Source organism: Dendropsophus ebraccatus, chromosome 5 (genome assembly GCF_027789765.1).
Source record: "Dendropsophus ebraccatus isolate aDenEbr1 chromosome 5, aDenEbr1.pat, whole genome shotgun sequence".
Taxonomy (NCBI): Eukaryota; Metazoa; Chordata; class Amphibia; order Anura; family Hylidae; genus Dendropsophus; species Dendropsophus ebraccatus.
In genome coordinates, this window is record NC_091458.1 from 150,348,754 (window position 1) to 150,362,179 (window position 13,426).

The window sequence follows — 13,426 nt, forward strand, 5'->3', positions numbered from 1 at the left end:
ATTCTGGATGGGGGAGGGGGGTAGTCATCTCCTGGGTGGGGGCAGTAATCCCTGGTGCCCCCGGTGCCTGCCTACCCCACAGCCTGTACTGCAGTAGTTGCCCCACCTGTTTGCTCACTACCCCGGGGTGCACTCCCTCCATTCACAGCGCAAGGTGCAGCCCTGGCAGCCTCGGCTGTCAGTCACGGGAAGCCTTTCGGGTGTGGTATGTGGGCGGCTGTCGTACTAGGTAAAGTGTCAGTGAAGTCAGTGAAGAAGCGGGTGTGGAGCTGCACATCAGTCAGGAAGAGGCCGAGCGCCGGATCTGAGGGGAGCGAGTATGAGGGAGGCGGCGGGCTCCGGCGGGGCGCCCCTGCAGCTCGTCAGGCAGCTGCTCCGGGACCTTCCCATAGAGCAGGTGAGTGACACCACAACAGCGAGACTGACTGACTGAGTGTGAGTGACAGTGAGTGTGAGTGCACGGGAGTGATGGCTACGGGCTGACGGGACGTGTGCGGCTGTCACTGATGAATGAATGGCTGTGGAGGGTGAGAGGCCGCGGGCGGTGGGGTGTGAGGGGCGGCCGGGTCACGGGACCTGTCACTATCAGCGGATGGGACGTTATACGGGGAGTGATGGAACGTTATAGAGAAGAGGGAAACTAATGGAACGTTATAGAGAAGAGGGAAACTAATGGAACGTTATAGAAGGGAGGCGCCCGCCGGGGAGATGGGGCTGCGGAGGCTCCGGTGACGTCACTGCTGCCCCGGGAGGGGGGCTCCCTGACTACACGGGGGCCGCTCGGGGTGCCATACTCACCGGGGCGGTTATACTAGTTCTCTGGGAACAGGGATGCGGCCGAATAAAGGGGGGAGAAGTTTCTGGCCCAGTTTCGGATCCTATTGGAAGGATTGCTCTGTCTTCTCCGTCATCTCCATCCGGTGACTGCTGCCACAAGAAGGGTCTGTGAGGTACCGGTCTGTGGCAAGGTTCACATGCTGCGTTTTCTGGAAATCTTCCACAATACAGTTTCCATTCAGTTTCTGGGCCAGGAGTGGATCCAGCCTCTACTTATTTACTATGTGACTCCAATTGGGCCGATTTCCACAGAGACTTATAGGGGTTGTCCAGAATAATATGATAATTGGGCATCCTGCTGGGTGCCTGTCAGTGCAGAATACTCACCTGTCCTGCAGTGCAGAATACTCACCTGTCCCGCAGTGCAGAATACTCACCTGTCCCGCAGTGCAGAATACTCACCTGTCCCGCAGTGCAGAATACTCACCTGTCCCGCAGTGCAGAATACTCACCTGTCCCGCAGTGCAGAATACTCACCTGTCCCGCAGTGCAGAATACTCACCTGTCCCGCAGTGCAGAATACTCACCTGTCCCGCAGTGCAGAATACTCACCTGTCCCGCAGTGCAGAATACTCACCTGTCCCGCAGTGCAGAATACTCACCTGTCCCGCAGTGCAGAATACTCACCTGTCCCGCAGTGCAGAATACTCACCTGTCCCGCAGTGCAGAATACTCACCTGTCCCGCAGTGCAGAATACTCACCTGTCCCGCAGTGCAGAATACTCACCTGTCCCGCAGTGCAGAATACTCACCTGTCCCGCAGTGCAGAATACTCACCTGTCCCGCAGTGCAGAATACTCACCTGTCCCGCAGTGCAGAATACTCACCTGTCCCGCAGTGCAGAATACTCACCTGTCCCGCAGAGCAGAATACTCACCTGTCCCGCAGTGCAGAATACTCACCTGTCCCGCAGTGCAGAATACTCACCTGTCCCGCAGTGCAGAATACTCACCTGTCCCGCAGTGCAGAATACTCACCTGTCCTGCAGTGCAGAATACTCACCTGGCCCGCAGAGCAGAATACTCACCTGGCCCGCAGTGCAGAATACTAACCTGTCCTGCAGTGCAGTATACTCACCTGTCCCGCAGTGCAGTCCCATCAGCTATCTTAGTGATAGCTGATGTAGCAGAGCTGCCTTAGTGATAGCTGATGCAGCAGAGCTGTCTTAGTGATAGCTGATGCAGCAGAGCTGTCTTAGTGATATCGGATGTAGCAGAGCTGTCTTAGTGATAGCTGATGCAGCAGAGCTGTCTCAGTGATGGGTGGTGCAGCTGAGCTGTCTCAGTGATGGGTGGTGCAGCTGAGCTGTCTTAGTGATGGGTGGTGCAGCTGAGCTGTCTTAGTGATGGGTGGTGCAGCAGAGCTGTCTTAGTGATAGCTGATGTAGCAGAGCTGTCTTAGTGATAGGTGGTGCAGCAGAGCTGTCTTAGTGATAGGTGGTGCAGCAGAGCTGTCTTAGTGATGGGTGGTGCAGCAATGCTGTCTTAGTGATGGGTGGTGCAGCAGAGCTGTCTTAGTGATGGGTGGTGCAGCAGAGCTGTCTTAGTGATGGGTGGTGCAGCAGAGCTGTCTTAGTGATAGCTGATGTAGCAGAGCTGTCTTAGTGATAGCTGATGTAGCAGAGCTGTCTTAGTGATGGGTGGTGCAGCAGAGCTGTCTTAGTGATAGCTGATGTAGCAGAGCTGTCTTAGTGATATCGGATGTAGCAGAGCTGTCTTAGTGATAGCTGATGCAGCATAGCTGTCTTCGTGATAGCTGATGCAGCAGAGCTGCCTTAGTGATAGCTGATGTAGCAGAGCTGTCTTAGTGATAGCTGATGTAGCAGAGCTGTCTTAGTGATAGCTGATGTAGCAGAGCTGTCTTAGTGATAGCTGATGCAGCAGAGCTGTCTTAGTGATAGCTGATGTAGCAGAGCTGTCTTAGTGATAGCTGATGCAGCAGAGCTGTCTTAGTGATAGCTGATGTAGCAGAGCTGTCTTAGTGATAGCTGATCTAGCAGAGCTGTCTTAGTGATAGCTGATGTAGCAGAGCTGTCTTAGTGATATCGGATGTAGCAGAGCTGTCTTAGTGATAGCTGATGCAGCAGAGCTGTCTTCGTGATAGCTGATGCCGCAGAGCTGTCTTAGTGATATCGGATGTATCAGAGCTGTCTTAGTGATAGCTGATGCAGCAGAGCTGTCTTAGTGATAGCTGATGTAGCAGAGCTGTCTTAGTGATAGCTGATGCAGCAGAGCTGTCTTAGTGATAGCTGATGTAGCAGAGCTGTCTTAGTGATAGCTGATGCAGCAGAGCTGTCTTAGTGATAGCTGATGCAGCAGAGCTGTCTTAGTGATAGCTGATGTAGCAGAGCTGTCTTAGTGATAGCTGATGTAGCAGAGCTGTCTTAGTGATAGCTGATGCAGCAGAGCTGTCTTAGTGATAGCTGATGTAGCAGAGCTGTCTTAGTGATAGCTGATGTACCAGAGCTGTCTTAGTGATAGCTGATGTAGCAGAGCTGTCTTAGTGATAGCTGATGTAGTAGAGCTGTCTTAGTGATAGCTGATGTAGCAGAGCTGTCTTAGTGATGGGTGGTGCAGCAGAGCTGTCTTAGTGATAGCTGATGTAGCAGAGCTGTCTTAGTGATAGCTGATGCAGCAGAGCTGTCTTAGTGATAGCTGATGTAGCAGAGCTGTCTTAGTGATAGCTGATGTAGCAGAGCTGTCTTAGTGATAGCTGATGTAGCAGAGCTGTCTTAGTGATAGCTGATGTAGCAGAGCTGTCTTAGTGATAGCTGATGTAGCAGAGCTGTCTTAGACAGATATCACTAACTTTATTTTTAACACAATAAAATAAAAATAGTCCAAAAATTGGTATCACTGTAATAGTGCAGGGGTATTATATTTCTACCACTGTATTTTGTTTTGTTTTTTTATACTTTACTAAGTATCGAACTGGTATTGAGTATCGAAATAAAAAAGTTAGTATCGGTATCGAACTCAAAATTCTGGTATCGTGACATCACTACTATATAGAGTCCTGTTACATTACTGTCTACCAGCAGGTGACCATTAAAATGAACCAGGCCGGGTGTTGTACGCCATAGTAGGGCCTGTTCACACAGAGCTAAAGAGGTGGAATTTCAAGTGGAGCCTGCAGAACGCGCTCTGCTTGAAATCCCCCCTCTTTTGCTCTTGTGCAGCTTCTCTGCATGTGTGACTATACAGCTATAGGTAAGGCCAGGTTCAGGCTATGTTCACACTATGTAAGTTCCGTAGTAATCGTGGCCGTTGCTGCCTATTTGCAACAATGGCCGTGATTACTACGGAACTCACGTAGTGCTGCAGCTGAGGGAGTCCCGGCCAGAGTGTATACACACAGTATACGCTCCGACCGGGAGTCAGTTTTCTATAGCCACTATTCACTGAATAGCAGCCACAGAGAACCTGTCAGTGCACACAGTGGAGCGTGCGGCTCTGGCCGCACACTCCATTGTGTGTAGCAGGGAATTCAGATGCGGGCGAAATCAGCGGCAGTGAAGATCATCCTGGATGATCTTCCACTGGCCGTTCCGTGACCTGGCTGGTTTACGGAACGGCCGGTGTCTTACTACGTGGGAACATGGCCTAACACTGCGTTTTTGCTGTGGGTTTAATATGTATGTTGAAAGAATACAAAGACACGGTTCGAATTTAAAGGATAATCGTTCTGTGTAATTGCAGGCAACGATCGAAAAATCGTATGTGTGTCGTTGATCGTTGATTTAGATCTGAACCTAAAATTATCGTTAATCGTTCGCTGTAATTCCACATTCGTTCGCTCAGGTTCCGCATTTGTTCACTAATCGTTCAGTGTAATTGCAAATTGGTGATTGTTTTGCTGGGATCCGAAGGAATAAACGATCATAGTAACGATCGCAATAACGACCATCGTTCTGTGTAATATGGTGAACAATAAACAATCTTGTTTCCGATCATTCATCGTTAGTTGTTAAAAATCGCTCCGTGTAAAAGGACCCTGAGGGTGCGTTCACACCTGCAGATCCGCAGCAGATTTGATGGTGCAGATTTGATGCTGTGTTCAGTTATTTAAATGAAATCTGCTGCGGATCCGCAGCGGATCTGCAGCAGAAAATACGCTGCGGATCCGGTAAGTGTGAACGTACCCTAAGAGTAGAAGCTGTTATAACTCTTTGGAAAATGAAAGGTGGAATCTGATTGGTTGCTAGGGGCACCTGAGCCAGTTTCACTTTACACCATGTTTGATAAATCCTCCCCATGTTTTTTTGCCATTTTGACCCCTTATAGAAGTCTGCAGGCCATGCTGTAATTTCACAAATCTGCAAATGCACTGAAAACCAGCATAGCAAAAAAACCTCATGTGGGCATTACGTTTTATTTTTTCACATTGACTCTCAGCTTATATCTGGCCGCTCTCTGCTGCCACCTCTGTCCATGTCAGGAACTGTCCAGAGCAGGAGAGGTTTTCTATGGGGATTTGCTGCTGCTCTGGACAGTTCCTGACATGGACAGAAGTGGCAGCAGAGAGCACTGTGTCAGACTGGGAAGAATACACCCCTTCCCGCAGGACATACAGCAGCTGATAAGTCCAGGAAGAGTTAAGATTTTTAAATAGAAGTAAATTACAAATCTCTGGCCCTTTCTGGCACCAGTTGATCTCAAAGAAAATATGTTTTGGGTGAACAACCCCTTTAAACCAGATGAGATTGTGGGCAGCCCCATTCATTCCTATTACTTGCAGATACTATGTTTACACTCTAGGCGCTGTATCTAACAGTTGCTGTAACTATTGGATACATTGTTTATTATTATAAACCCACTGTCTGGAAAGGTCACGACTAAGGTCACGTGACAGTAACAGTAAGAAGCCAGCAATGATGACTGTGTCTGCTTTGCCTCTAAACTCGCAGCACGATCAGTGTTCTCTGTCAGATGGACGTGATATGACGGCCTGTTTCCGGACGGTGATAAAGTGACCAAGTATTCTGCATCATCACTCCATTTTGTGGCTTTTTATCTGACACATAGACATTGTTTTATTAGGATACACCGCGCTATCATCATGGCTCAACCTCGGGCTCCATTGTTTTCCCGCACTTTTTTTTTTTTTTTTTTTTTTTTTTAAAAGGTATAAATTCTAATTCTATGGAATTTTGCATTTTCTCAAACTGTATGAAACTAAAACAAAAAACAGCCCATATATCACTAGGCCTCCTTGGCTACCTCCAGTTATAGCGTATACATAGGCCAGATGTAGACCAGATGCCGTATGGATAGGAGAATGTATATTTTTTTTTTACATGTTTCTGGTAGTTTGGAGAAATGTCTGATATTTTTGGACCACAAGAGCGTACCTGACTGAGACCTGTGTCCCTGATAGAGAGTAGCTGCCGCAATAGGAAACGCATTATCACTGTGAATTAACGCAAAGATAACTGAGGTTTACTATTAGTACTACAAAGGGTACTGTTACACGGAACGATAATCGGCCAAATCGGCCCTATCCAGCCGATTATCGTTTTGTGTAATAAACACAACGATCATCGGCTGATTGTTGATACAGGTTTGGACCTATAATTGTCGGGCACCGGATGCGCACTGCTATTACACTTAGTAATGCGCGGTCGGTGACGTTTTGCAAAGTGCATACATTACCTATCCATGGTCCAGGGCTCCGCCTGCGCTCTGCTCGTCCCCGGGTTCAGCGTGCTACAGCTTCAGAGCGGCCTGTCTTAGCTGACAGGCTGCTCAGCCAATCACTCTCCGAGAACGCCACGGACAGTGATTATCTGAGCGGCCTGTCGGCTAAGACAGGCCGTCCTGAAGCTGCAGCGTGCGGGACCTGGGGAGAAGTGGACCGCAAGAGGAGCCCTGGACCATGGATAGGTAATGTATGCCGTTTAAAGCAAGGGATGCAAGGACATCAGTAACGATGTCCATGCAGCCCTTGTTAAACGATTATCGGGCCGTGTAATAGGCCCAGTAAACGAACGCCGATCTAGCAGATCAGCTCTTGTTTACAGTTATTATCAAGCGTCCATCGGGCCATGTAATAGTACCCTAAGAAGAGATACAAAAATGCTGCCGCATGAAGAAATGTCTTATCAATGTAATTTAACCCAGAGGTCACTCATAAGAGTGGAAAGTAGTGTGTGATAAGAGCTCCGAGAAAGTACCCAAGACTATTACAGAAGGTGTGCACAAAGTTGTTAAGATAAGAGTAAGGGTCCTTTTACACGCCATGATCAGTGAGATCGGTGCTCGTTAGCCTCTAGTTGGCACAACAAATCGAGGAGCCCGGGCGGAACGAGCGATTCTTGTTTCGATTGTGCAGCATGGGAAACTGACAGCACACATATGTATATTGTATAAGCGTAGACATATTGCGCCACTCACCACGTTTTTTGCAAATCCACAGTTCCTTTATTGATAAATACGAACCATAATAACAGCAGGTAAGACGCCAGTGAAAAAGCAAAGTGTGTTGCGGGTTACAGCTGTTTCACGCCATCTCAGCGCTTCTACAGACTTGTAGGTCTGTAGAAGCGCGGAGATAGCGTGAAACAGCTGTAACCAGTGTGGGGAATAGCTCTGGTCGATCCTAGGTAGCAGTGCAGTAAGCAGGGACACAGACAGGATAACGTCCAATTTAAGTGTTTTTATTTCACACTTAGCGTCAAAACACAAAGCAAACCTTAAAGGAGAAGTCCGGCCAAAATTAATTTTTGATATGTTGTTACTTATGAAAAGTTATACAAATTTCTAATGTACATTAATTATGGGAAATGCACATATACTGCTATTTCCCTTAATTTAGTAGATCAGGAAGTGTTAGAATTCTCTCTGAAGAAGTGACGTCACGACCCAGGGTGTAATTCCTATGGAGTGTCCAGCAGGGGGCGCTCTCTATATAGAAGTCTATGGGACTTTATTTATTGTTTCTATGGGTTTCTATGTAATGTAATGTTATGTACAGTGTGCTTTATTGAATGAATACATCTATGGAATACTTTGGGGAGCAAGTGTCCCTGCTCCCCAAAGTATTGCATAAATGTATTAATTCAATACATTCGGATATCACAGTAAGCCCGCCGATCCGCCGCATTTCCGCCGATCCGCCGCACGCCGATCCGCCGCATTCCCGCCGATCCGGACCATATACATTGAACTACAGCTCCCATCATCTGCTTATAGTATGAATAGGTGATGGGAGCTGTAGCTGGGTAATGGATATGACATGCCGCCGGGCGCAGGGGGGAGCTGCTCAGTACACAGCAGCTCTCCCCCCTGCAGCTCTCCCCCCTCCTCCTCCTCCTTCCGGGATAACTTCCGCCTATAGCACTGCTGAGTCCCTGCCTGGCCGCCGCTCTCCGCTCTCATATACCGGCTCCCGGCATCAGCGCGGACACCAGGATGCATCGGGAGCCGATATGTATGGGGGGAAAGCGGAGAGCGGCGGCCAGGCAGGGACTCAGCATTGGTATAGGCAGAAGTTATCCCGGAAGGAGGAGGGGGGAGAGCTGCTGTGTACTGAGCGGCTCCCCCCTGCGCCCGGCGGCATGTCATATCCATTACCCAGCTACAGCTCCCATCACCTATTCATACTATAAGCAGATGATGGGAGCTGTAGTTCAATGTATATGGTCCGGATCGGCGGGAATGCGGCGGATCGGCGTGCGGCGGATCGGCGGAAATGCGGCGGATCGGCGGGCTTACTGTGTATTGAATGTATTGAATTAATACATTTATGCAATACTTTGGGGAGCAGGGACACTTGCTCCCCAAAGTATTCCATAGATGTATTCATTCAATAAAGCACACTGTACATAACATTACATTACATTACATAGAAACAATAAATAAAGTCCCATAGACTTCTATATAGAGAGCGCCCCCTGCTGGACACTCCATAGGAATTACACCCTGGGTCGTGACGTCACTTCTTCAGAGAGAATTCTAACACTTCCTGATCTACTAAATTAAGGGAAATAGCAGTATATGTGCATTTCCCATAATTAATGTACATTAGAAATTTGTATAACTTTTCATAAGTAACAACATATCAAAAATTAATTTTGGCCGGACTTCTCCTTTAACAAAGGCTTAAACACAAACAAACCCTGCTCGGCTGAGCACTTACTAGTACATAACCAATCCCTGACTATACGTGGGACCAGCTATCCAGCCCACGGGTACTAATAACAAAGTATGGTGTGGCCCATGCAATACCTTCAGTATTCCAGCAGACAGTTCTCCAGGTATGGCCACACTCAGCACTGCAGTGAGCTTCTTTTTAAGGCCCTGATGACCCCCAGCTGTGGGCTATGGAAGCCCAGGACCGAAGCACAGGTGGAGTGAGCATCCCACTGCCAACCTCACTCACTCCAGAAAAAGAAGGTCCCAGTACGTATTTTAACAATCAGTCTATGTTAGCTATGGCCAACACAGACAACCAGGCTATCAATCCTGCTTTACCTGTGTCTGGGTTAACCCCTTGGTTACCAGAGACACACCCAGGGCTTACCAGACACAGTTTAACCACTTCAGTGGCAGATATCTGTGCTCCCAAACCATGCCTCTCTTACATTCCCTCCCCCTCAGTTTAGACCCACTGGGGCAAACTCCTGACATCAAACAATGGGTCCGGGACAAGGCATCCGCGTTGCCTTGCAGTCTCCCGGCTCGATGCTCCACTGAAAAACTAAAATTTTGCAGAGACAAGAACCACCTTGTGACTCTTGCATTTCTCTCTTTGGACCTACTCATCCAAGTGAGGGGTGAGTGGTCAGTTATCAGACGGAACCGTCGCCCCAACAAGTAATATCTTAGTGCCTCTAAGGCCCACTAGGCCTTAGGTAACGGGATGCTCCTCTCCGTTCACCTCCTGTGACAGAACAGCTCCCAGCCCTACCTCTGACGCATCCGTCTGCACAATAAATTCTTTCTTGAAGCTTGGCGTAATGAGGACAGGGGATCCACACAACGCCAACTTCAAGGCCTGAAAAGCGCTTTCTGCTTCTGCATTCCACCGCACCATGACTGACTCTTTTCCTTTCAAAATGTCGGTCAGGGGAGCGGACACTGTGGCGAAGTTGGGTATAAACCGCCTGTAATACCCAACAATGCCCAAGAATGCCCTGACCTGTTTGGTGCTCACAGGTTGAGGCCATCCCTGGATAGCATCAACCTTGTTGACCTGGGGCTTAATTACACCTCGTCCGATCACATACCCCAGGTAGCGTGTCTCCTCCATCCCAACAGCACACTTCTTGGGGTTTGCAGTGAGGCCAGCTGCCCTTAGAGAGTCCACTACGGCCTGTACTTTGGCCAAGTGACTCTCCCAGCCATAGCTGAAGATGATAATATCATCCAGATATGCTGATGCGTATCTCCTGTGAGGCTTCAGCACTATGTCCATTAGGCGTTGGAACGTCGCGGGAGCCCCGTGAAGTCCGAACGGTAACACGACATAGTGGAAAAGACCCTCAGGGGTGATGAAGGCTGTCTTTTCTTTAGCGCTCTCCGTCAGGGGTACTTGCCAGTATCCCTTGGTGAGATCGAGCGTAGTGAAATACCGAGTGCTTCCCAGTCTTTCAGTAAGCTCGTCTACACGTGGCATGGGATAGGAGTCAAATTTGGAAACTTCGTTTAACTTTCTGAAATCGTTACAAAAACGAAGAGTCCCATCTGGTTTGGGAATCAGAACAATGGGACTGGCCCACTCACTTTTGGACTCTTCTATGACGCCTAACTGTAGCATGTTCCGTACCTCCTCTGCAATGGCCTGCCGACGTGCCTCAGGGACTCGGTATGGTCTTAGACGAATTTTTACCCCTGGCTCTGTGACAGTCATGCTTGATTACAGACGTGTGCCCAGGTAATTCCGAAAACACGTCTGTATTCCTGGCTACAAATTCCCTAGCCTCTTGGCGTTGTCCTTTTGTGAGGGTTTCCGAAATTGTCACCTCTGCACCGGCCACCGCAGGCTTAACTGTAGCCTTAGGGGGTAGTACAGAAGGGAGATTAGCTGGAGACCTTTCTGTAAGCAGACTCTCCCTGTCCTTCCAAGCTTTCAGCAAATTGACATGGTACACCTGCTTGGGCTTCCTCCTACCAGGCTGACGTACCCTGTAGTTAACTTCCCCCACCTTCTCGATTATCTCATAGGGTCCCTGCCACTTGGCAAAAAATTTGCTTTCCACGGTGGGAATTAGAACCAAAACCCGGTCGCCCAGGTTAAAGGTCCTTACTGTGGCGGACCTGTTGTAGACCCGGCTTTGGGCCCTTTGAGCAGCCTCCATGTGCTCCTTAACAATGGGCATAATAGCCGCCATCCTGTCTTGCATACCAGCAATGTGGTCTATAATACTTTTGTGGGGGGTGGGTTCCTGCTCCCAAGTCTCTTTTGCAATATCCAGCAGGCCTCTGGGATGTCTGCCATAGATCAACTCAAAGGGAGAAAACCCAGTAGAGGCCTGTGGTACCTCCCGAATGGAAAACATTAAATTGGGTAACATTACATCCCAGTCCCTCCCATCCTTGTCCACCACCTTTTTCAGCATACTCTTCAAGGTTTTATTAAACCTTTCTACTAGTCCGTCTGTCTGAGGATGGTATACAGACGTGCGTAGCTGTTTTATGTTAAAGATTTTACTCAGTTCCTTGATGACTTTGGACATGAAAGGGGTACCCTGATCCGTAAGGATTTCCTTGGGTAGTCCCACTCGGCAAAACATGGCAAATAGCTCCTTGGCTATCAGCTTTGCCGATATGTGCCGCAGTGGGATGGCCTCAGGATAACGGGTAGCATAGTCCATTACTACCAGTATATGCTGGTGCCCCCGAGCAGACCTAACCAATGGACCTATCAAGTCCATGGCGATCCTTTCAAATGGGACCTCGATGATGGGTAGAGGTACCAGCGGACTTCGAAAATGTCCCATGGGTGCATGCAATTGACATTCGGGGCACGACTCACAATAACGTTTAACCTCACCGTATACCCCTGGCCAATAGAATCGCTGCAAGATACGATCCAGCGTTTTTGTGGTCCCTAGGTGTCCACCAAGCACATGTTTATGAGCCAACATCAGAACCGTTTGGCGATAAGGCTGCGGAACCAGTAATTGCTCACAGATCTCACCCCGCAACTTATCAACTCGGTATAGTAGGTCTTGGTCAACCATAAAGTGGGGAAATATTTGATCAGCATTGGCGTGCTGTGGCACCCCATTCACTACCACAACATTTTCCCTGGCCCGGACCAGTGTGGGGTCCTGGAGCTGTGCGGTGCCAAAGTTGTCACGGGATACCTCCAAATCCGACAACTGTGGCCCGGTCACAGACTTCTCAGACTCACCTGCCATTACCTCTAGGGGAAATACAGAATTAACATTATTTTCTTCACAGGTCACCCCTACGGCAGGTACCCCAGAGTCTGGGTCATTGGGCTCAGGGTCTAGGTCTTGTCCTTTCTGTTTGGGGGGTACTCTAGGCGGTGGGCTCCCCGACCTTTGATTTCTCCGCCACAGAGTCCAGAACAAGGGGAAGTCCCGTCCCAAAATAAGGTCATGGGGCAAGTTCATGACAACCCCTACCTCATGTTGTCTCTCTCCACAGGAGGTCTGGATGGCAACAGTCACGGTGGGATAGACCTTTACATCTCCATGAATACACAGGACCCCTACTGTGTGGCCCGTTACAGACCCAGGGTCGATATGGGACCCATTAATTTGTGTCACCCGACTTCCAGAGTCCAGCAGGGCCAGGACCTGGCGCCCTGCTACCGTCACCTGGCATAGGTGGCACTCATCGACAGAGCCTGGAATGGCAGCCGTATAAACCGGGGCTGCATAAAGGGACACCCTCCGTGCAGAGCTGCAGTCCATAGGCTCAGTTACGTGGGGGCAATTGGCTGCAATATGGCCAGGCTCCTGGCAGGACCAACAGATGGGAGCCTCCCCCCTCCTCCTCCCCTGGGGTATCTCCCGAACATAGCGATTTGATCTGGCCCGGGAACTGGCAGATACCATGGGCCTTCGGGGCTTAGGGTTGGCCGGGGACTTTGTCAGAGCTTGGGTAGCCCAGTACCTCTCCACCATCCCCACCAGAGCATTAGCATCAGTTGGGTCCCCATGCCCCACCCACTGCTGTATCTCCCCCGGCAAGGCCCTCAGAAAGCGGTCCAAGACAACCTTCTCCACCATCTGGGCCGGGGTTGATGTCTCCGGCTGAAGCCACTTGCGGACCAGGTGGATGAGGTGGTGCATCTCGGCCCTGGGTGGTAATGCCTCTTGGTACCTCCAGCTATGGACTCTTTGAGCCCGAAGGTGTAGATCAACTCCTAAGCGGGCTAAGATCTCTGCTTTCACTGTGGCATAATCCCGGGCTTCCTGCTCGCTTAGGTCAAAGTAGGCCTGCTGTGGCTCTGCGATGAGAAAAGGTGCCAACACCTCAGCCCAGTATTGCTGCGGCAGCCTTTCGCGGGTGGCTAATCTTTCGAAGCCCATCAGGAATGCCTCTACGTCATCCTCGGACGTCATCTTTGTCATGGCTTTCCGGACTTCGCTCCTGGCGTCATGTTCCGGCATCGC

General features: G+C 49.6%; 1 protein-coding gene across 1 annotated transcript in view; it reads left to right on the forward strand.

The window, feature by feature from the left end:
* The first annotated feature begins 317 nt into the window (after positions 1 to 317).
* The window catches only part of LOC138793898 (lysophospholipid acyltransferase 2-like), a 37,172-nt gene continuing 24,063 nt past the window's right edge, over positions 318 to 13,426 (forward strand). Inside the window, exon 1 of the mRNA XM_069972627.1 lies at positions 318 to 397. Within this exon, the coding sequence (XP_069828728.1) occupies positions 320 to 397 (78 nt within the window). The 5' untranslated portion in view covers positions 318 to 319. The remainder of the gene's footprint in view (positions 398 to 13,426) is intronic.